This window comes from Phacochoerus africanus, chromosome 12 (assembly GCF_016906955.1).
Source record: "Phacochoerus africanus isolate WHEZ1 chromosome 12, ROS_Pafr_v1, whole genome shotgun sequence".
Lineage (NCBI taxonomy): Eukaryota > Metazoa > Chordata > Mammalia > Artiodactyla > Suidae > Phacochoerus > Phacochoerus africanus.
In genome coordinates, this window is record NC_062555.1 from 53,735,562 (window position 1) to 53,760,234 (window position 24,673).

The 24,673-nt window shown below is 43.8% G+C and overlaps 1 protein-coding gene across 1 annotated transcript; it reads left to right on the forward strand.

The window, feature by feature from the left end:
- Positions 1–3,653: 3,653 nt before the first annotated feature.
- PHYH (phytanoyl-CoA 2-hydroxylase) lies at positions 3,654–23,896 on the forward strand. The gene is made up of 9 exons (XM_047755048.1): positions 3,654–3,833; positions 7,258–7,316; positions 9,520–9,630; positions 10,245–10,413; positions 14,130–14,211; positions 15,719–15,900; positions 18,283–18,432; positions 20,636–20,767; positions 23,575–23,896. Exons 1-9 carry the CDS (start codon positions 3,759–3,761, stop codon positions 23,626–23,628), a joined length of 1,014 nt encoding a protein of 337 aa, XP_047611004.1. The 5' UTR covers positions 3,654–3,758; the 3' UTR covers positions 23,629–23,896.
- The last annotated feature ends 777 nt before the right edge of the window (positions 23,897–24,673 follow it).

The following is a 24,673-nucleotide window of genomic DNA, read 5'->3' on the forward strand; positions in this document are numbered from 1 at the left end:
TATCTGCTGTTGCCGTGAGCTGTGGTGTAGGTTGCAGACGAGGCTCAGATCCTGTGTTGCTGTGGCTGTGGTGTGGGCCCGCGGCTATAGCTCCGATTTGACCCCTAGCCTGGGAACCTCCATATGCTGTGGGTGTGGCCCTAAAAAGCAAAAAAGTATAAAAGAGTCAAACTTGGAGTTCCCTCATGGTGCAGCAGGTTAAGGATCTGGTGGTGTCACTGCAGCAGCTTAGGTCCTGCTGGGGCACAGGTTCCATCCCTGGTCTGGGAACTTTGACATGCCACCAGCGCCTCCTAATAATAATAATAATAATAATAATAAAGAGAGTCAAACTCATGGAAGCATGGAGGAGAATGATGGCTGCTGGAGGCTGAGTGGGAATGGGAGAGGTGGGGAGTGGAGAGATGAGTCCAAGGGTACAAAGTTTCAGATATGCAGGATAAACATAGCTCTAGAAATACACAACACAGCAGAGTGCCTGTAGCTGACACTGCTTCATTGCATATTAAAAATTTGCTAAGGGGGTGGATCTTCTGTCCTGTCCTTATTTCCCTGCCCCACCTTCTTCCCGCCCAGGCCTCAAAGAGATAGAGTATGGGAGAAAATTGAGAGGTGATGGTTTCCCATTACACATCTCCAAACCCATCAAATTGTTAAAAAAAAACAAAAAACAAAACAAACAAAAAACTAGCTTCTTTAGAATATTTATTTATTTATTTGTCTTTTTCAGGCCATGCCCAAGGCACATGGAATTTCCCAGGCTAGGGGTCGAATCAGAGCTTCAGCTGCCTACAGCACAGCTCACAGCAACACCAGATCCTTAATCCACTCAGCAAGGCCAGGGATCAAACTTGCATCCTCATGGATACTAGTCAGGCTTGTTACCTCTAAGCCATGATGAGGGGGGTTCCCAGAAATTTAAAATTATACTAGACCATGGTTTAGACATTTCATGGAGTCATTTACTTCCTACACTTTTTAAAAAATGACCAGCCAAACTGAAACTGACAGCAGTTATGACTTGAACTGGATTGGGACTTAAACCCACAGTTTTTAAATTAGAATCACTCACCTGGTGCCTGGATTTACTGAGGTTCATGAACTTTGCGCATCAGCACAGAAGGAATTTAGCAAGTGACAAAGTGACAGGCAAGAAATAGATTTGTTGGAGTTCCCGTCGTGGCACAGTGGTTAACGAATCCGACTAGGAACCATGAGGTTGCGGGTTCGGTCCCTGCCCTTGCTCAGTGGGTTAACGATCCGGCATTGCCGTGAGCTGTGGTGTAGGTTGCAGACGCGGCTCGGATCCCGAGTTGCTGTGGCTCTGGCGTAGGCCGGTGGCTACAGCTCCGATTCAACCCCTAGCCTGGGAACCTCCATATGCTGCGGGAGCGGCCCAAGAAATAGCAACAACAACAACAACAAAAAAAAAAAAAAAAAGAAAAGAAAAGAAATAGATTTGTTAAGATAGGATGCTTGTGAGAGATGCAAGCAGGTGGCCAAGGAGGTTCTGCCCCGAGGATTATGTGGGCTAAGTTTTATGATCCAAGGGGAGGGGCGGCTGGGTGGAAGGGGTGGGGAGACATCTCTTTTCTTTCTTAAAGAGTAATAACTTCTCCTTGTTATCCGGTAAGAGAGTATTTGACCCTATAAGGTCAAACTAGGACTCAGTGCTTCATGGTGCTTATTCAAATCAGCGGTAGGGTGGTCTTTAAACTCCTGCCCTTGGTCTAAACCTGAATGTGGGTCTCACCCCATCCCATGCACAATAAATAACCTGAGGCAAATCTTGTGCCTCCACTAGTCAAGCAAGCCTGCCTCATTCTGATGGCTCTCTTGAGCAATTATTAATTTACAGTGATCTCCCAAAGTTCCAGAAGTCTCCCTCTCCATCTGTGGTCCCTTACTGGGACCTCCACAATCACCTGTGTAAATTTCCTACTCCATCCCTATCAAAACTCTAATATTTCACACTGGATTCCCACTAAATTAAATGCTCCTTTTGGAAAGCACATGTTATCTCAAGGGCTGAACATTTTGAATGTCTATTCCTTTAGCAGCTCAGTGGAAAGATCAGTCATATATAACTAAGCAGGGCCTTGTGGGGCTCCTGGGCACAAAGGCCTTTCTATGTCCCCATTTCTTTGTCTTTTTTTTTTTTTTTGCTTTTTAGGGCCTCACCTGCAGCATATGAAAATTCCCAGGCTAGGGGTTGAATCGGAGCTACAGCTGCTGGCCTATGCCACAGCCACAGGAACACAGGATCCAAGCTGCACCTGCGGCTACACCACAGCTCATGGCAATGCTGGACCCCACTGACGAGGCCAAGGATTGAACCCGCAACTTCACGGTTACTAGCCAGATACATTTCCGCTGTGCCACAACGGGAACTCCCCCTATTTCTTGTTCTTAGGAAATGGGCCTCATTCAGCCTCCATAACCTTCCCTGAGTTCCTAGCGACAGGTTCAGACAATTGCTGATTAAGGAAGGAAGGAGATGCAAAGACAAGGGAGGAACAGTCAAGAAACAATAGTACAGACTTGAGGCAGAATCCTGGTTCCCTCTCAAGGAATACGCAATAATATAGGCATCTTATACACCTAAGAGAAAAGTCATATTCCTTATGCTTCTTTGAGAAATGAATACTTTGGTTTTTTTATTTTTTAGCTTTTTAGGGCTTCACCCACAGCATAAGGAGGTTGCCAGGCTAGGGGTCCAATCAGAGCTATAGCTGCCAGCCAACACCAGAGCCACATCAGATCCGAGCCAGGACCACAGCTCACCCAACACCAGATGTTTAACCCACTGAGCGAGGTCAGGGATCAAACCTGCAACCTCATGATTCCTAGTCAGATTCCTTTCCGCTGAGCCACAAGAGGAACTCCAAGAAATGAATATGTTACAATTGAACAGCTTAGAGTCCTTCCTGGTCCTTATCCCTGGCTTAATAGCACCCTAAACACAATCACCCACAATGTAAAGATTAGGTATCTGGAGCACAACTGCCTGTGGGTTAAAGATCATTATTAGCACATGATGTTTTTCAGGAACTTGCCAGCTTTGTTCCAGTCTTTGCTCAACATGCCCTTTCGGCAAGTACTGTTATTCCAGGCAATAACCCAGGACACCACCATCATGATCATGCCAAGATCACCTGACTCCAGCTTTGATGACTAAGATCCCTCTCCAAAGAAAGATGAATGCATGTGTGTCCCAAACCTGATGACTGTCTGAAAACCTCTTTTTCTCCTTTTGACAGTAAAACTCCTCGCAATTCTTTCCAAGGGGGAGCACAATCTTTAAGGCATTAGCCTGCTGTGATCCCCGCCCCCGCGCCCCCTTTGCTTGGAAAAACAATAACGCTATCTTTGCCTCCTCTACCCAAAACTCTTGTCTCTGTGTTTCAATTCGGCACCGTAGACAGAGGCCAAATTTCAGCAGCGCGTAGAATAAAATACATCGAAACTATGCAGTTAAGCATGTGAGTTATGTTCTGGCTCGATTTCTTCTTGAGTGATCTTAACCCAGTGACTGAGCCCTTGAGGACCAGTTTCCTGCTCTGTGCGATTGGGATGATATTTGGGATCTTCTAGAAACAGGGCGCTCCGGATGGAAGTGGCACTGCGCCTGGCCGCGGAGGCGGAGCACTGGGATCCGGGTCCGCTCCAAGCCCCTCCTGCCACGCCACGCGGAGGCGGGGTCGCCAGCAGAGTTAAATGGGGCGGCGGCCTGGCCGCCTGGGGTCCCCACCGAGGCCATGGAGAGAGGCCGCGCGTACACCCGTCTGAACACCTTGCTGCAACACCTCGGCGGCAGCTCCGCTGGGACCGTCGTATCCTTTGGGTGCGAGTGGTTCGAGCTGCAAGGGTGGTGGCTTTCAGGGAGAGTCTCATAGCCTCCGCACAGGCTCTTCTGGTGCCGTGCCCCGCACCCCAAACCAGCCCGGTGACGCTTGCATCTCTTCCTGGCTCTGGGGGAGGGCTGCTGCGTCCCCAGGAGCCGAGGCGGGAAGGCCTTAGAGGGGAACCTGCCCGGCCGGGGGCCTGTTAACTCCTGGCCCCAGCGACCGAAGGCCTCTCAGGGCCTCTGTTCCCCAGCTTGGGGAGGGGTGGGTGAGAAGCCGTCACCCATTGGGCCTGCCCTTGCTGCCCAGGCGCTTTCTCTTTTTTTCTTTTCTTTCTTTCTTTTTTGTTTTGCTTTTTAGGGCTGCATTTGAGGCATGTGGAAGTTCCTAAGCTGGCGTTCTAATTTGAGCTATGGGGCCTTTGCCACAGCCACAGCCGCGTAGGACACCTGATCCTCCTCTGTGACCTTCACCACAGCTCTTGGCGGTGTTGGATCCCTGACTGAGTGAGGCCAGGGATCTGACCAGAGTCCTCATGTATAGTAGTCAGGCTCATGACCACTGAGCCACAACAGGAACTCCCTGCCTTGTCACTTTCTGCACTGGGCCCTGTCTAATTGCCACAGAGGAGAGACCAAGACAGTTAAACAGGGGGGCAGAGCTACAGGAAGAAGCTGTGGCAGGATAGCAGGGCGGTTGCCCCCAGCTCTTCCTTCTCCAGGGGAGCACTCAGGAGCTTATACTGTCTCCTGAAGAAGGGCCAGGTATGCAGTGTCCACCCCAAGTCAATCCCCGGAGAATGTGTGCGCTACAGGTAGTGGATCCAGAGAGATGTCACTGTGAGACACATAAATCAAGATGCTTTATAGGATTGGTTATATTTGGCCTGCTCAAATTAAATGTTCTTATTCAGGGCAAACTTTGGGAAGCTTCACAGAAAACTGGGCCTGGGATTTTTTTCCTTAAGTAAGCGGATTAGCCTCTGTTCTTCGGTATTTAGTATTCTGAAATCTCTCCTAAGATGATTTTACTGGCTGTCTCCTTCCCTTTTTTATTGTTGCTCTCTCTGCTGAGTTCCAAGGCTTGATGTATCAGAACGGTTGTAAATGTTGTCCTGTCCACAAACATAAAGGGAAACCAAGTAATAATGTAATTTCATTTTACAGGGGACAAAACCTTCCTACAGAGGCTAGGACAGATTTACACTGCTGACTAAGGTCACTGAACGAAAAGCAGTGGTGGTCCAAGTGCAGTGCCCAGACCAGCAGCATTAAAATCATCTGGGTACTTGTTCGAAAAGCAGATATTCAGGCTCCTCTCAGACCTGTGGAATCAAAGTATTTGGAGGGGAAGCCCAGCAATCTGTTTTCACTTGTTTCTGATTCAAGTTCAATTGTGAGAACCACACTAGGTCCTGGGATTAGATATAACTGGAATTAGACTGTTTTCTGGGTTCTGTTTGTTACTACTTTTCAAATTTAATATTCTGATCCCACTGGACCTGTAATAGCGTTTCCAAGTCACAGTGTGGTTTTTTTCATCTATTTCCTAGAGCAGCACCGTCCAGTACAACTTTCTGCCAGGGGGGAAGGGTTCTCCACCAGCACTGCCCAATACGGTAGCCACTTGTGGCTGTGAGCACCTGAAATATGACCAGTGCAGTTGAGGAACTGCAGTTTTCATTTTAACTCATTTTCATGGACATAGCCAGATGTGGTGAGTGGCTCTGGGTATTGGACAATTCTGTCTAGATTTTCAGTGAGTGTGTGGCTTAAGCAGACTACTAGAAATTTTGTGGCAATTTCTTCCCAATCTTAACTGGTTCTAAAGAAAGGTGGTTTTGGGGATAAGGAATCATTTTTTTTTCTTTTTCTTTTTGGTCTTTTCAGGGCCACACCTGCAGCATATGGAAGTTCCCAGACTAGGGGTTGAACTGGAGCTACAGCTGCCGGCCTTCACCACAGCCACAGCAACGCAGGATCCGAGCTAAGCCGCATTTTAGACCTACACCACAGCTCATGGCAACGCCAGATTGTTAACCCACTGAGTGAGTCCAGGAATTGAACCCTCGTCCTCATGGATACTAGTCGGGTTTGTTAACCACTGAGCCACGATGGGAACTCCAGGAATAATTTTTGAAGCATCAAACATAGTGCAGGTTTTTTTTTCTTTCTTTCTTTTTACGGCCTCACCCATAGCATATGGAATCAGAGCTGCAGCTGGAGGCCTACACCACAGCCATATCAACTCAGTATCCAAGCTGCATCTGCGACCTACACCACAGCTCCACGGCAACACCAGATCCTTAACCCACTGAGCGAGGCCAGGAATGGAACCCAAATCCTCATGGATACTAGCTGGGTTTGTAACCTGCTGAGCCACAACGGGAATTCCAGTTTTTTTTTTTTTTTTGTCTTTTTTTTGCTATTTCTTGGGCCGCTCCTGCGGCATATGGAGGTTCCCAGGCTAGGGGTTGAATCGGAGCTGTGGTCGCCAGCCTACGCCAGAGCCACAGCAACGCAGGATCCGAGCCGCGTCTGCAACCTACACCACAGCTCACGGCAACGCCGGATCGTTAACCCACTGAGCAAGGGCAGGGACCGAACCTGCAACCTCATGGTTCCTAGTCGGATTCGTTAACCACTGAGCCACGACGGGAACTCCTGTTTTTTTGTTTGTTTGTTTGTTTTTTTAATGACCAGCCAAACTGTTTCCAGTATTTTATTTTTCTTTGTCTTTTTGTCTTTTGAGGGTCACACCCGCGGCATATGGAGGGTCCCAATCTAGGAGTCTAATCGGAGCTACAGCTGCCGGCCTACACCTCAGCTCACGGCAATGCCAGATCCTTAGCCCACTGAGCGAGGCCAGGGATGGAACCCACAACCTCATGGTTCCTAGTTGGATTCGTTTCTGCTGCACCATGACAGAAACTCCATTCCCAGTATTTTAGACTGGATTCCCACTAGGTTAAATGCCTCTTTTGAATAGCACGTTTCTCCCTATTTCTAGAATAGAGCCTTTCCACTTTCATTCATTTAGTAGTGGAGTGGAAAGAACAGACGTATGGAATACAATAGACAGAAGCTATGAGGTATAGGATGGGCCAGGTCTTGGCTCAGCAGTTTTCTGCTGGGTGACCTTGGACCAGGTACTGAGCGCACTCCCCCAGTTTAGGGTTCCTGCCCTGTGCAGCAGGAAGATAACCTTGGGCTAACCTCCGTCAGGTTAATGAAAATGAAACAAAGGAAAATGAAACTAAGTACGCAGTTGTGCATCAGAGCTTATGTGTGTAATTAGTTTACACCACCACTATTTAGGTCTAGCCTTCCCTTGGGAAAACCAGTCTAGGGTGGACTTTCTAGAAAAGGCTGACTCCTAAATTTTACTTTAGTTGCCTTAATTCACATCCTAGACAGCTCATCCCACTTCAGGGGCTGTTTCTTCTGCCAAGTTCCAACCTCAACAATTCCAGTAAGTAGATCTAATTTTAATTTTTAACCATATAATGTATATAAAGGTTTTTTTTCCTAGTGGTAACTAGGACATAATCTACATGTTGCCTGATGAGAGTTTATTATACAAATCCTCCATTTCCAGGACTTATTCTAATTAGAATGATTGTGGAAGTTTTGAAGACCCTGTTTTGTTTTTTTTTTTTTTTGCTTTTTTTATTGGGGGAGAGGGGGCTGCAACCGCAGCATATGGAAGTTCCTGGGCTAGGGGTTGAATCGGAGCCACAGCTGCCAGCCTACACCACAGCTCGTGGCAACACCGGATACTTAACCCACTGAGCAAGGCCAGGGATCAAACCCTGTGTCGTCATGGATACTAATCTGGTTCTTAACCAGCTGAGCCACAACGGGAACTCAAAGGAGGAAACATGTCAGAAACTATATAATGTTATTTTTTAAAATTCAGGCATGGTATATCTCATTTAAATTAGCCTACAGTTTGGTCATTCTGATGTACTGGTTAGCATCTTTGGTTTATCTTAAATTACCTTTGACATAGAAGACACTACTCTCCATGGAATAGTCCGATAGAGCCATAACTCCAGTCTGGAGGAATGGACTGGGTGATGTGAAGATGTGTGTGTGCTATATACACTTACTTAGGTTTTTGTTACTTTGATTCCTCCTGTGAATGCATGAACTAAACAATTAAAAACATAAAATGCATTAAACTTGTTTCCCATCTGAAAAACTTTACATATTCATTATAGAACCAAATTTAAAATCAGGAGGAATTTAAAAAAAATCATCCATAATTCCATTAGATGTCATGGTGGGAACTCCAAAATTTATTTTTTATTTTATTTATTTTTGGTCTTTTTAGGGCCACAACCTGCGGCATATGGAGGTTCCCAGGCGAGGGGCCGAGTCGTAGCTGTAGCCACTGGCCTTACCACAGCCACAGTCATGCCAGATCTGAGCCGTATCTGCAACCTACACCACAGCTCACGGCAACGCTGGGTCCTTAACCCACTGAGCAAGGCCAGTGATCGAACCTGCGTCCTCACAGATGATAGTCAGATAGTCAGATTCATTTCCGCTGAGCCATGATGGGAAATCCTATTTTTTATTTTTTTAATTTATTTTTTCACCACACCTGTGTTATGTGGAAGTTCTTGAGCCATGGAATCAAACCCACACCACAGCAATGACAACCCCACATCCTTAACCACTAGGCCACCAAGGAACTCCTGCCCTTCATTTTTTTTTTTTTTTCAATGCCTGAGTCAGATTCCATTGAGTGGATACAGTATAATTAGTTATCTAACTTCAACTTCCATTAATTATATAACTGAATTATATAACTTCCATCTTTTGGCAATAGTTAGTAATGCTTGGGATTTAAAGTTTTGAAAATTTTTTCAGATTATATGCTTAAAGTTGTAGAAACAAATGTTGAGGGGAAGGGTATAAACATCTCTCACGTTCTTGAAACATATTGTTAGGTTGCGATTTTTATTTTTATTTATTTATTTATGTCCTTTTAGAGCCACACTCCCAGCATATGGAGGTTCCAAGGCTAGGTAGGGGTTGAATCAGAGCTCCAGCTGCCAGGCCTTGCCACAGCCACAGCAACGTAGAATCCAAGCCTCGTCTGTGACCTATACCACAGCTCATGGCAATGCTAGATCCTTAACCCACTGAGCAAGGCCAGGGATTGAACCGGCAACCTAATGGTTCCTAGTCGGATTCATTTTCACTGCGCCACAACGGGAACTCCTAGGTTGTGATTTTTTTTTTTAATCACTCAAATGAATTTATCACATCTGTAGTTGTATAATAATCATAACAACCCCATTTCACAGGATTTCCATCCCACAGCCCAAGCACATCCCCCCACTCCCCAAAATTTTATTTATTTATTTATTTAGGTCTTTTTAGGGCTGCACCCGAGACATATGGAGGCTCCCAGGCTAGGGGTCCAGTTGGAGCTACAGCTGCCAGCCTACGCTACAGCCACAGCAACTCGGGATCTGGGCCGAGTCTGTGACCTACACCACAGCTCCTGGCAACGCCGGTTCATTAACCCACTGACTGAGGCCAGGGATTGAACTGGCATCCTCATGGATGCTAGTCGGGTTCGTTAACCACTGAACCACAATGGGAACTCCTAGGCTGTGATTTTTAAATTGTACTTATGTGAGATTTCTTTTCTCCTTTAGGTATACTCGCGATAATAATGTTCTAAGCCTAGAACAGAGACAATTTTATGAAGAAAATGGGTTTCTTGTCATTAAAAATTTGGTATCTGATGCTGATATTGAACGCTTTAGGTACAGTAACTCTGTTTGGTGTTTTACAGAAATATGTGTTAGGCGTATATAATGGGACTATGAATAAGATTAGCTCGTGTGTGTTCAGATATTTTTCAGGAATTGGGTTTGTTGGGAAGTGGTGTCAGAACCTGGGTTCAACCCAGAGTGGCTGGCTTTAATCTTAATCCTATTACTTAACACTCTATGCCCTGGGCGGTTTACTGCACCTTCCCCTGACTGTTTTCTATCTGCAAAATGAGGGAAATAATGTACTCATGTCATATTTTTTTAGGACTAAATAGGTAAAAGAGAGAGTACTTTGAACAGGGCTGGACACTTAGTAGTGCTATGGAAGTGTGTGCTGTTTTATTCAGATAAAACCAAATCACCAGTATTTTCCCACTGGTTTGCTAAGCTCAGGAATAGCTGAATTCCAGCCTTGCAATCCAGAGGCAGGCCCTTCCAAGTTGGCCATTTTCTCCTTCCTTTCATCAGAACTATTCAGTCTGGGGCTGGAGGCCAACTTAATGCAGAGAAACCACCCCCAAACCTTCGAGTCCTTCCACAAAACAAGATCATGCAGGTGCTTGGGGCCAGCGGTGATGACATCATTTGCCAATTTAATTTTCTAGGGTTCAGTTTGAAAGAATCTGCAGAGAGGAGGTGAAACCACTGGGATTGATGCTGATGAGAGATGTGTCCGTCGGCAAATCTGAATATGTTCCAAGTGAGAAAACGGTCTCCAAGGTCCAAAATTTCCAAGAAGATAAGGAACTCTTCAGATACTGCACCCTTCCTGAGGTTCAAGAACTTCTCATGTTTTCTTTCTCTTTAACAGCCCACCTGCACCCCTGCCTCTGCAATCTTCTAATTTTATTTTTTACTTTATCTAGCCCCTTTCTCCTAGGGCCCTAGAGCTGTGGTGGATACTTGGCACTGTCTGGAGATATGTCTGGTTGTCATGCAGGAGGATATGTGCTGCTGGCTTCTAATGGGTAGAGGTCAGGGATGCATTCCTGAGGCCCAGGGATGCGCTAAGGCACAGAGTCACCCCTTCCCCCAAACAAAGAATTATCCATCCCAAAATATCAGTCGTGCCAAGATTGAGAAATCCTGCTCATAATTTTGCAAATTATTTTTGGTTAAGAAGAGCAGGAATTCTGTGGCGTTTCCACTGTGACGCAGCAGAAACGAATCTGACTAGTAGCCATGAGGACTGGGGTTCAATCCCTGGCCTCACTCAGTGGGTCGGGGACCTGGCCTTGGCTGTGAGCTGTGGTGCAGGTCACAGAAGAGGCCCGAGTCCCACGTTGCTGTGGCTGTGGTGTAGCCTGGTGCCTGCAGCTTCAATTTGACCCCTAGCCTGGGAACTTCCATATGCCAGGGGTGAGGTCCTTAAAAAAAAAGAGCAGAAATTCTGTAGTAAGGAGAGAGAGCAAGCAAGAGGGTGTCTTTTTCACATTTGAAAATGGGGTGAAAGTGCTGAAGCTATTTATTATAAATCCTTTTTCTTTTTGTTTTACTAATCTGGTAGGTAGAGGTGTGAGTTTGTTTTGAAATTTAAACTTTTTTTTTTTTTTTTTTTTAATGATTAATCATGGAGTTCCCACTGTGGTGCAACAGGATTGCCCTGTCTTTGCAGCACCAGGATGCAGGTTCGATCCCTGGCTTGGGATAGTAAGTAGGTTAAAGGATCCTGCGTTACCACAGTTCCGGCTTAGGTTGCAACTGCAGCCTGGATCTGATCCCTGGCCCAGGAACTCCATATGCCATGGGTCGCCAAAAAAGAAAAAAAAAAAAAAAAGATTATTCTTTAAGAGTCATTCATATTTATAAAAATATCCAAATAGTATGGAAGGGCATGACATGAAAAGTGAATTAAGCTAGTTATCTCAGGTATCACCAAGCATATTTGTATAACCCCACCTATTGCATAACATGGGAACATACTGGTTGTCACCTTGTTTTGCCACCTGGAGATCTGAGCCATCTTTGCATATTAGTATCTGAGGATTTACTTTATACTTTGTAAACTACAGCAGAGTATTCCATTGCATACATGTACTACAGTTTATAACCACTTACTGAGAATGGTTTTAAAGGATACTTTGTATAAAGTACTTATTAGAAATTGTAACCCCAAGTGTTGTTAGAAAATCTGACTCATGAAGAAAGAAGGTACAGGTGAACCACCTGTGACATCGGGCCCCTTAGGGTGGCGATGGGGAGGGAATCAACCCCTCTGAACCATGCACTCTTCCTAACCTCAGGTCCTGATATGGAAGTGGAGGTCGTGTGGGTAGATCAAGGATAAAAAGCTTGAAATCACAGGCGGCTTGTAGTGGATTAAGCTCTATCAGGACTTTCATATTGCCTACCTCTCTAATGTTTGAGTCACCTAGCTGGTGGTTCATGCAATGATTTTTAGGAGCTAGGCATTATTTTAATAGCTAGGTACTTATTTTGATGTGTGTTAGAAAATGAACCAACACCTCAAACCTATGATTCCAAGAATATATTCCTTGAATATATTTCAGGATAAGATTAAGTAAAAGAAGTGAGTTAAGGTAATTGAGGGAAGATATTGGCTAAATATTTTGGGAAGCACTGCAAAGTAGTACAGAAACAGTAAGGATGGTTCTTAAATGAATGACTAGGGTTTAGAAAATACCAGCCTAAATGAATACCAAAAAAAAAAAAAAAAAACCCAAAACAAACTTATTAAAAAGGCATGCGGCCTGACTCCTAGGATTTTTGTAACATTTCAAATGTTTCATACTCAAATTGCCAATACTCCTTACACATGAGAGATCAAATAGTGAGAAAGCAGTATAATGTGCTTCATTTTTGGAGTCAGACAGTATTGGAGTTTGAATGCCATCTTTTTCACTTAACTGGCTTTGCCAATTTGGGCATCTTATTCATGTGGGATGTTCATTTCAAAAGATTATTATTATTATTACTATTATTATTTTGCTTTTTAGGGCTATACCTACGGCCTATGGAAGTTCCCAGGCTAGGGGTCTAATTGGAGTTGCAGCTGCCAGCCTACACCACAGCCACAGCCACACCAGATCCTTAATCCACTGCGCGAGGCCAGGGATTGAACCTGCATCCTCATGGATACTAGTCGGGGTTTGTTACTGCTGAGCCACAAAGGGCACTTTCAAAGGTTTGTTAACGGGTGGGAACATGAACTCTGGAAGTTTATGGTAAGGCTTAAGAGAGTTGATGGGTATATAAAGCCCCTGGCAGGTAGTAGGCGTACACTGTTGAGTCCTTTCTGCCTGTTATCCCCTCCAGGTGGGTCTGATGTAGGAGGTGGCCCTCCCTGTCACATGCTCCCCCTGCAGCTTATTCCTCATAGTAGGGGTCTCAGCCACAAAGGCCATGTCATTGTGTTTAACATCTTTCTTTCCACCAGAATATAAACTCCATGGGGGCAGGGGCCTGCTTATCTTGTTCACTTTTATGTCCCCGTTTCCAGTCACTCTGCCTGGTTCACAGACCTAAGGAAAGAGTTATTGAATTAACGGCGCTGCCGACTATGAAGCAGTCTCTGAGCCTCTGCTCTCTCTCCCTTGGCCTTACTCATGACCCTGCAAAACTGTTGGGTCTTTTCATGGTTCCTTCAGTTTTTTTTTTTTTTTTTTAGGACTGCACCCTAAAAGGAGGTTCCCAGGGGTTGAATCAGAGCCATAGCCACTGGCCTACATCACAACCACAGCAACGCCAGATCCGAGCTGTGACCTACACCACAACTCACAGCCATCCCGGATCCTTAACCCACTGAAGGGAGGCCAGGGTCAAACTCGTGTCCTCATGGATACTAGTTGGGTTCGTTAACCGGTAAGCCACAACGGGAATGCTTTTTTTTTTTCTTCTTCTTCTTCTTTCTTTTTGAGGCCGCATCTGTGGCATATGGAAGTTCCCAGGCTGGTGTCGAATCACAGCTGCAGCTGTGACTTATGCCACAGCCATGGCAATGCCAGATCCGAGCCACATCTATGACCTATGCTGCAGCTCATGGCAACGCCAGATCCTTAGCCCAATGAGAGAGGCCAGGGATTGAACCCGAATCCTCCCAGAGACTATGTAGAGTTCTTAACCCACTGAGCCACAATGGGAACTCCTTATGGCCCCCTCTTACTAAGAATGTTTGTGAAGAAAAAGGAAGCTGCCTTCTCACTGGGCAACTTCCAACAGCATTGTTTAAAAGAAGAGTATTCCTGTCCTTTGCAGTTGATGTCCCATAGAAACTCATGTCTTTCTTGTAGAAGGAGCAAGAAGTAATTATTGCTTCCCAGCTGGCTCCACAAAGCCATTTAATTCAGAGTATTATAAACTTCTAATGATTTCCCAGTTGCTGACTTTTCCATGGTTTGTTTACAAGGTTATAAAATACTGATTAACTGTTTTAAGCTATTGCTCTCTGGGTTCTTGTATAGACAGGTGTACTTTGTGCCACGTGCCTGTGCCTCTGATTTCCCATGAAATTTTTCCCCCTCTTCCCTTAGATTCTGAAGTATGTGGAGTGCTTCACTGGACCCAATATTATGGCCATGCATACAATGCTGATAAACAAACCTCCAGATACTGGTAAAGGGTTCTTATTTGTTAACAAGAAGCAAAAACAAAAGAAAAAATGTTTCATTTACAAGTACATAAGGTTGATGTTCGGGTTATAGCAAAGCTACGAAGTCTTAAAATAGATTACATTACAACATGATTACATTATATTATTGAAGTATAATAGTGACTCTGATATTACCTGTAGAGTTATTCCTGGGTTTTCAGACAGCTGGCTCCTGGATGCAGTTTAATAAACATGACCAAGTCTACACTCCAGACTCCTGTTATTCAAAATCTCTAAGCTTTGTTACCCACTCTTACCCATGCCTGAGTGTGTGGATTCTGCCTTCCTGCTCTGAAGCCTTTGTTATTACTAACAAATTAAAACTTCTTATACATCAGATACCAGAGTAATTCCTAACATTTCCTGGGCTTGCTAAAATGCAGCTGCTAAGACCTCCCTCATGGAGAGACTGGTTCAGAAAATAGCACCCAGGAATCTGCATCTTACTACCCATACCCAGAGGTTCTAAGGCAGACGGCTTCTGGTTCACACTGAGAAATTCTGCTATTCCAGCAGCAGTAAATCAGCCTGCTTTGTGACCTTCATTTTGTACTTCGTCTTCCTCCCAGTGGCTGGGGGAGGTTTACCCGACAGGCCTGTAGCTTATCATCAAGGATTTGCCTCCATGGATGTCTTGCCTGGAGGGACCCAGTGGCCCCAGGGAGCCATGTTCTGAGGGCAAAACTACGGAAACGTGTAAATGTGGTCATAGTAGCTCTTTTCTACTCAGTGATTGTACACCAAATGCTTCTAGTTTGGTGAAGAAGCATCTGAGGCCTTTTATTTAGGTAGGTAATTTATTAATGAATATATTTTTGTATTAGCCACTTAGAAGGCTACTGAAGAATCTCAAATTTGACCAATATCTTTAATTAATCAAACTTTTTTTGTGGCGGGGGAATACTAAGCTCTGTGTCCAAACCAGTTGCAGAGGAATAAACCACAATAGAGGGAATGACATAGGTACAGCTTGTTAGAAAACAGTCTAAGTACTACTAGGCTACCAGAAAACCAGAAAGAAAGAGGATCTGGTGACTGTGCTGATTTGATGTTCCAATTTGGTGCTTTTCTGTTGAACCTAGTTTTCTTTCTTTTTTTTTTTTAGGGCCACATCTGTAGCATATGGAAGTTCCCAGGCTAAGGGTGGAATCAGAGCTGCAGCTGCAGGCTTACGCCACGGCCACAGCAACACGGGATCCGAGCTACTTCTGTGACCTACACCACAGTTCATGGCAACGCTGGATCCTTAACCCACTGATCGAGGCCAGGGATCAAACCCACATCCTCATGGATACTCTGTCGGGTTCTTAACCCACTGAGCCACAATGGGAACTCTGAGGCTGGTTTTCTTTAGCATTGTTTCCACCTGTTTAGTTTTGGCAGGGATAGGTCATTGTTCTGTTTTTTCAATCAGAGGACAATAATTCTGAGTCTCAAGTTTATTTATTTTAACACTAGCTTCTGTTTCAGGCAAGAAGACATCCCGTCACCCCTTGCACCAGGATCTGCACTATTTCCCCTTCAGGCCCAGCAATAACATTGTTTGTGCCTGGACGGCCATGGAGCACATTGACCGGAAAAATGGCTGTCTGGTTGTGTTCCCAGGAACTCACAAAGGCCCCTTGAAACTGCATGATTATCCCCAGTGGGAGGTAAGTCTGCCTAGAGGCTGAGTTTTGATCAGAACATTCTGTGGTTTTGATTTCACGTCAGTATACATAAGGAGCTTTGCCCCTGAGATGACATTTCCTTTCTTCAGAAAACGTTCTTCTAGGATTTGGAGTAAGAATCAGGGAATTTAAGGATGTCAGACAAAATGATGATGTTTGTTCTTGCAACAAGAGTCTGAAAGCCAACCAAAGGAGGGGACTTTGGTGGTGCTGTATAGGGTCTGAGATGATAAAGCATAATTGCAGAGGTGTGACACCAGATGTGTGTACCAAGTGCCAGGTGAGGCTCATACACTGAATGGTGGCTCTTGCAGTCAAGAAGGCGGGGTTGTCTCCTTCCATCTGGAGAGACCAGCAGAGAGAGCATCTGGGGAGGGCTGAGTACTCGTCCATTGCGCACCTGTTCCACGGTTTATCAGTTCAGCTGGTGATGCTGGAGGGCTGCTAAATGCTGTTGAGCCCATGAGTTATAAGATCAAATCAGTTCTTCAAGAGCCATAATCTTGTGGTCTGGCACAGAAGGTAGACTTCCAGAGGCAGAGAAACCAGAGGAGAGACGCTTAGCATTTTAGGTTAGGCAATAAGGTCTTAAAAGGCCATAATGGTGATTAGAATGGGAAGGGCACGTGTTGTTAAGGTAAACAGAATGGATGTGGTTCTGAAAAATGTCACAAAAAAAAAGGCTTTCAGAACTTTGGTGCCATTGAGTTAGAATTCTTGCACCGAGGATTAGTGATAAGTAAAAATATCTGGGTCTAGATTCTGATAGAAAATCTAAAATCCAGAAGCTGAAGTTTAGGGAAGGTGGTGCAAGGAACAGAAGTAGCTCTCACTGACTTAAGGTGAAGGGAGTATTTGGGAGCACTGCAGACACATGCTGAGGAAAGGCTGGCCAGCTCTGGGGGGCAGGAAAGCGGGAGTCCTCACTCATTGGGAACAGTTGGGGTGGGGCACCTGGTGTGGGCAGTTGAACCCTTACTATGTCTGGTCTCTTCGATCCTCTGCTCAGATTCAAAGTGGCTGCAGTGGGAGGTCAGAATGACTTATCTGGGTCACATGTCCACCTTGAGCAGGAGAAAAGGTCACTGGGTCAAAGTGTCAACACAGTACAGTAGGGAAATAATTCCCCAACAGGAATTTGGACTCGGATAGTCTTAGGAAGGGAAATGGGATGCTGCCTTCCAAAAACCCACGTAAGCTTGCAAAGTTTAAGTCATGTCTCATTTTAGTTTCTTCCATAAAGACAGAACCATTACCTAAAGCAATAACTAACTTTGCAAGTAGTTGTAAACACACACAATGTTTTAATTGACCATTCTTTCTTTACTCTGGACGTGACAATGAGTGGTTTTGGAGCTCAGGAAAATTGAGCATTTTCTCTCCCCCAGTTTGGGAGAATAGTTAGCTTCTCAGAGATATTCTAAGTTATAGAAGAAATGAAAAGTTCCAGGAGAATTTGAGGAGATCACATTGGGAAAGGTGGATTATGGGTTCGCTTGGAAAGGTGGTCTCCTGCAGGAAACGCAGAACTGATCTGGATCGTCATTTATAAATCAGCAATGAAGGGTAGGTGGAAATCCCAAGTTTTTCATCTCTTTTAAAAAATCCATGATATTATCACTATTATTATTGTTTTTTTTTTTTTTTAAGGGCTGCATTCATGGCATATGGAGGTTCCCAGGCTAGGGGTTGAATCAGAGCTGTAGTTGCTGCCCTATACCACAGCCACAACAATGCCAGATTGGAGTTAAGTCTGCAAACTACACCACAGCTCATGGCAACGCTGGGCCCTTAACCCACTGAGCGAGGCCAGGGATCAAACCTGTGTCCTCATTGATACTAGTCAGATTTGTTTTCCACTCAGTCACGATAGGAACGCCAAAAAAATCCATGATTTTAATGTCAACATGTGGCTTTCTGAAGCCAGACATCTGAGAAGCTTTTGTATACTCAAATTGTTTTCTTTTTTTAAATCTAATTTATTTCTCTCTTTCTCTTTGAAGAACTCAGAAAATCTGTTTTTCCTGATGAATCACTAATAAAAGTTTTCATTATTGGGAGTTCCCATTGTGGCGCAGTAGAAATGAATCTGACTAGTATTCATGAGGATGCGGGTTCGATCCCTGGTCTTGCTCAGTGGGTCAGGGATCCAATGTTTCCCTGAGCTGTGGTATAGGTCGCAGATGTGGCTTGAATCTGGGTTTCTGTGGCTGTAGTGTAGGCCGGCAGCTGTGACTCCAATTTGACCCCTAGCCTGGGAACTTCCATATGCCACTGGAGCAGCACCCCACCCCCCCAAAAAAAGCAAAAGTTTTCATTATTGACTTCCTCACATACAGACTTGGTTTCTCTCATGTATATTAGGGAGGAGTTAACCTCATGTTTCATGGGATCCAGGACTATGACAAAAATAACACCCGGGTGTACGTCACAATGGAGAAAGGAGACACTGTTTTCTTTCATCCTCTGCTCATCCATGGATCTGGTCGGAACAAAACTGAAGGATTCCGGAAGGTATGGATTAACCTCACAGCTCTTTCTGAAGATGAATGTGTTAGGAACAAAAATGTCACAGGGTGTTCCCACTGTGGCTCACTGGAAACGAATCTGACTAGCATCTATGAGGACGCAGGTTCAATCCCTGGCCTTGCTCAGTGGTTTAAGGATCTGGTGTTGCCGTGAGCTGTGGTATAGGTAGGTTGCAGATGTGGCTTGGATCCCGCATTGCTGTGGCTGTGGCATGAGCCTGTGGCTACAGCTCTGATTCCATCCCTAGCCTGGGAACCTCCATATGCTGCAGGAGCGGCCCTGAAACGGAAAAAAAAAATTTTTTTTAATAAATAAAATTCAGCAAATCTGACAGGACTGTGGGCTCACATCTCCCCATGATAACATGGCTGTTGATATGAAATATTAGGGGTTTCTTTGGGGCTGAAGCTTTCCAGTTTGTCTCCTTAAGGCCAAGGATTAGTTGTCAGATTGCATCATCCATTCATTCAAAAATCCATAGGCTCAACAAGATTGGTGTGTGAGACAAGAAGGCACTCTCCTCAGGGACACCAAACAAACAAACAAAGAAACAGACACCTGAGCAATCCAGTTAAATAATATTTTAATGCAGTAAAGTAAATCATAATCAGTGCCCAAAAATCCAAAGTGAGCACGATACCAAAATTTTTAAATATAAGCAAAATCAGACTCTCCACTACCATGACCCTCAGAACTGTGCAAATGGGGGATAGAGGCATGATGCTGGAAACAATGGGTTTAATACACTGACTTGGTAATTTTTCCTTTTTTCTCTTTTTAGGGCCACAGCCTTGGCATATGGAGGTTCCCAGGCTGGGGGTCAGCTCTGAGCTGTAGCCTCCGGCCTACACCACAGCCACTGCCACACGGGATCCGAGCTGCATCTGTGACCCATACCACAGCTCATGGCAATGCCAGATCCTTAATACACTGAGCAAGGCCAGGGATCCAACCCACATCCTCATGGATACTAGTTGGGTTTGCTACCGCTGAACCAAGATGGGAACTCTGGTAATTTTTCAGTATTTTCTAACTACATTAAAATTTGGGAAAATATTACCCATTACAGATACATAAAAGCATACAGGTAGGAGTGTGTGTTTTTTTCCCTTTTGTCTCAGGCCCCAGTGTGGCTTGGGATGCCACTGGGGCTTCCATGGGAAGTGGAGTTTGGGACTCAACTGCCTAGAAATTTGATATTTGGGGCAAAGTAGAAGGCGCTTCTGATGGGTGCAGTCCCCTTAAGATAACTAACCTGTGACAAGGGAGGTGAGTTTTAATTATTGCCTTGCAAGTTAGATTTGTTTATAACTTTTTCAAGAACAGAGAGTGCCAAGGAACTTCCAGCCACATCTTTAGAAGGAAACTAGATGCATATTGTAGGTGAATGCTCTCAGACCTTAAATGTCCTTTTTGTTTTTTGGTTTTGTTTTTTTTTTTGTTTGTTTTTTTTGCTTTTTAGGGCCGTACCCACAGCACATGGAGGTTCCCAGGCTAGGGGTCTAATTGGAGCTACAGCTGCCAGCCACAGCCACGCCAGATCCGAGCCACCTCTGTGACATACACCACAGCTCACAGCAACACCGGATCCTTAACCCACTGAGCAAGGCCAGGGATTGAACCCACAACCTCATGGTTCCTAGTTGGATTCATTTCTGCTGCATCACGACAGGAACTCCTTTTGATTTGAGAGGAGTATGCTTGTATTATTTTCCTTCCAAGGAGTTTTCAGATTTTTTGCTCCCTGTAATCTGTAGTCACTGAAATACTAACTCATTACAAACTCAGTTGAGTAACTAACTTCTGTAGCTGAGAAGGTGATGAAAGACCCTGGTATACATTCCTTTGTAGGGTTTGGCAATATCTACTAATTAGAAAAATTAAATGCCAAAAAGTTAAAAGACTTCCTTCTTACATAATTATGTTTCCTGCCCCATATATACCTTTGGAAAATAAATAACACAGCTAGTGAAAAACATCTTGTAATTTCTCAATTAGCCTCACACTGGGGAGGAAAAAAGCAGCTGAGCCATCAAGAGAATGATTCAGGACAAATGAGAACGGCATTCAATCTCAAAAGTGAATAATAAGTGAAAGAACTAAGTTTCAAAAAGACTCCTTCCTTGGTTGCTGGTATCAACGGGATTTTTTTTTTTTTTTCTAACATGAATCGGTTCACTTTGCACAGGCAATTTCCTGCCATTTTGCAGCTTCTGACTGCAAATACATTGACGTAAAGGGCACCAGTCAAGAAAAGATTGAAAAGGAAGTTTTAGACTTAACCCATAAATTCTATGGTTTGGAAGGTGGCAGTCTGAAGGTATGTTTGTATGAAATGACAAGGTAAAGATCTTGATTGCTTTTTTTTTCTTCAGGTGCTCAGTAATACTCATGCATGATTTATCTTTTTAAATTTTATTATAGTTGATTTACAATGTTCTGTCAATTTCTGCCATACAGCAAAGTGACCCAGTCATACATATATGTACATTCTTTTTCTTACATTATCCTCCATCATGTTTCATCACAAATGACTGGATATAGTTCCCTGTGCTATACAGCAGGATCTCATTGCTTATCCACTCCAAATGCAATAGTTTGCATCTACCACCCCAAACTCCCAGTCCATCCCACTCCTGCCCCTTCCCCCTTGGCAACCACAAGTCTGTTCTCCATGTCTATGAGTTTGTTTCTTTTCTGTAGATAGGTTCATTTGTGTCATGTTTTAGATTCCACATACAAGTGCTATCATATGGTATCATTTGGTATTTGTCTTTCTCTTTCTGAGTCACTTCACTTCGTATGAGTCTTTAGTTGCATCCATGTTGCTGCAAATGGCATTATTTTGTTCTTTTTTAATGGCTGAGTAGTATTCCATTGTGTATATGTACCACATCTTCTTGATCCATTCATCTGATGATGGACATTTAGGTTGTTTCCATGTCTTGGTTGTTGTGAATAGCACTGTAATGAACATAGGGGTACATGGATCTTTTTGAATTGTAATTTTATCTGGATATATGCCCAGTAGTGGGACTGCTGCGTCATATGGTAGTTATATATTTATTTTTCTGAGGAACCTCAATACTGTTTTCCATAATGATTGTACCAGGTTATATTCCCACCAATAGTGAAGGAGGGTTCCCTTTTCTTCACACCCTCTCCAGCATTTGTTATTTGTGGACTTATTAATGATGGCCATTCTGACTGGTGTGAGGTGATACCTCATTGTAGTTTTGATTTGCATTTCTCTAATAAGTAGTGATGTTGAGCATTTTTTCATGTGCCAGATGGCCATCTGTATGTTTTCTTTGGAGAAATGTCTATTCAGGTCTTCTGCCCATTTGTCAGTTGGGTTGTTTTTGCTGTTGAGTTATATGAGTTATTTGTATATTTTGGAGATTAAGCCCTTGTCAGTTGCATCATTTGAAACTATTTTCTCCCATTCGGTAGGTTGTCTTTTTGTTTTTCTTATGGTTTCCTTTGCTATACAAAAGCTTCTAAGTTTGATTTGGTCCCATTGGTTTTTTTATTTCTATTGCCTTGGGAGACTAACCTAAGAAAACATTTGTATGGTTGATGTCAGAGAATGTTTTGCCTCTAGGAGTTTGTTCTCCTCTAGGAGTTTGATGGTACCTTGTCTTACGTTTAAGTCTTTTTTTTTTTTGTCTTTTTGTCTTTTTGTTGTTGTTGTTGCTATTTCTTGGGCCGCTCCCACGGCATATGGAGGTTCCCAGGCTAGGGGTTGAATCGGAGCTGTAGCCACCGGCCTACGCCAGAGCCACAGCAACTCGGGATCCGAGCCGCGTCTGCAACCTACACCACAGCTCACGGCAACGCCGGATCGTTAACCCACTGAGCAAGGGCAGGGACCGAACCCGCAACCTCATGGTTCCTAGTCGGATTCGTTAACCACTGCGCCACGACGGGAACTCCACGTTTAAGTCTTTAAGCCATTTTGAGTTTATTTTTGTGCATGGTGTGAGGGCGTGTTCCAGTTTCATTGATTTACATGCGGCTGTCCAGTTTTCCCAGCACCACCTGCTGAAAAGACTGTCTTTTTCCTATTTATATTCTTGCCTCCTTTGTCAAAGATTATTTGACCATAGGTGTCTGGGTTTATTTCTGGGTTCCCTATTCTGTTCCATTGTTCTTTATGTCTGCTTTTGTACCAGCACCACACTGTCTTGATTACCGTAGCTTTTTTTTTTTTTCTTTTTAGGGTCACACCCATGGCATATGGAAGTTCCCAGGCTAGGGGTCGAATGGGAGCTACAGCTGCTGGCCTATGCTACAGCAACTCAGGATCCAAGCCTCGTCAGGGATCAAATTCACATCCTCACAGATACTAGTTGGATTTGTTTCTGCTGCGCCACAACAGGAACTCCCTACTGTAGCTTTTTAATATTGTCTGAAGTCTGGGAAAGTTATGACTCCTGCTTGGTTTTTGTTCCTCAGGATTGCTTTGTCAATTCTGGGTCTTTTATGGTTCCATATAAATTTTTGCATTGTTTGTCCTAGTTCTGTGAAAAATGTCATGGGTAATTTGATAGTGGCTGCATGAAATCTTAGACTGCTTTCGGTAGTATGGCCATTTTAATGATATTAATGCTTCCAATCCACGAGTATAGAATAGCTTTCCATTTCTTTGATTTCTCTTTAATTTCCTTGATTAATGTTTTATAGTTCTCACCATGTAAGTCTTCACCTCCCTGGTCAGGTTTATTCCTAGGTATTTAATTTTTGGGGGTGTGATATTAAAAGATATTTTTATATTCTTTTTCTAATATTTCATTGTTAGTATACAGAAATGCAACTGATCTCTGAATGTTAATCTCATATACTGCTATGTTGCTTAATTTGTTGATCAGTTAAGTAGTTTTTGTGTGGAGTCCTTAGGGTTTCCTGTATACGGGATCAACCATCTTGGCTTATAAAACATGATTTTAGATTTTGGCACGTAAATTAATTGGAGTCTCGGAATGTGGCTTATCTATTGTTATGACTATTTTGGAGGGTTTTTGTTTTTGTTTTCTTTATTCAACTATTTGTAGATGCTAGGAATCTACTCTAGTGCATAGTAAATTGAAGTGTCTAATAAATTCATTGTGTTTGCATTACTTCCAGGATGTATGGACATGGAAAGGGCGCCTCGTGAAAGGAGAAAGAATCAGCCTTTGAAATAGCCCTTTGCTCAAACTCTTAAAGAAAACCAAGATGGAACAAAGTGTCGAAGGAAAATGTTTTCTCAATGAGATGAAGTAATCTTTCCTATCCACTTGTTAACAAAATCAAAGTGCATAGATCAAGTCCTAATTGCCGTGTATGGGTAATTTTGCAGTGGGGAGGAGTGACTTTAATGGATGTAAAAACAGTGAAAGTGAAATATCACTGTTTTAAGGAAAACTTGGAGTTGCAAACAATAAAGATGATTGATGTATAATTAAAATGTGTTACATCAGTTTTTCATTCAATTAGCTGTTTACCAGATCAGGAATTAATACTCTGAAATGCAGGGGTATTGAGTTTTGTTTGCATCCTCCCCTGAAAATCCCACTACCTCCCCAATTTTATGTCCTGAAAGACTTCTTTTCAAATCTAAAACAATGAATATTAGAGGCACAGTTAGTAAAGGGCCTAAGAAAAGCATTGAGGTCAAAATAAGGGTGGATACTCATGTTCTGACCCAGGATTCCTTCTGTGGTTTCTCCAGCCCAACCCCACTCCTTAAAAAAAGACTGGATCTTTCCAAATCTTTTTCTGTAAAGAAGGAAGACCAGGGTAACTTCCTTTGCTGTTTCTTTTTGGGCAGGGTATCTGAAAACCTTCAGCATTTATGAATGAAACCTAACCTTTTTCAAGGTCTAGGAAAAATTTTAGGTACTTTTGGTTTGGATTTCAAGTGGGCATGGACTGGGGGAATTTATTTTAATAGAGCACCGTATTTTTACACCAGCTGAGGGCAGCAAGGAGACACAGTTCTTATATTTGAAATTTTTCTTTTTTCTTTTTTTTTGCTTTATAGGGCCGCATCCATGGCATATAGAGATTTCCAGACTAGGCGCTGAATTAGAGCTACAGCTGCTGGCCTACACCACAGCCACAGCAACATGGGATCCGAGCTGCGTCTGCAACCTACATCACAGCTCACAACGATGCCGGATCCTTAACCCACTGAGTGAGGCCAGGGATTGAACCCACAACCTCATGGTTCCTAGTTGGATTC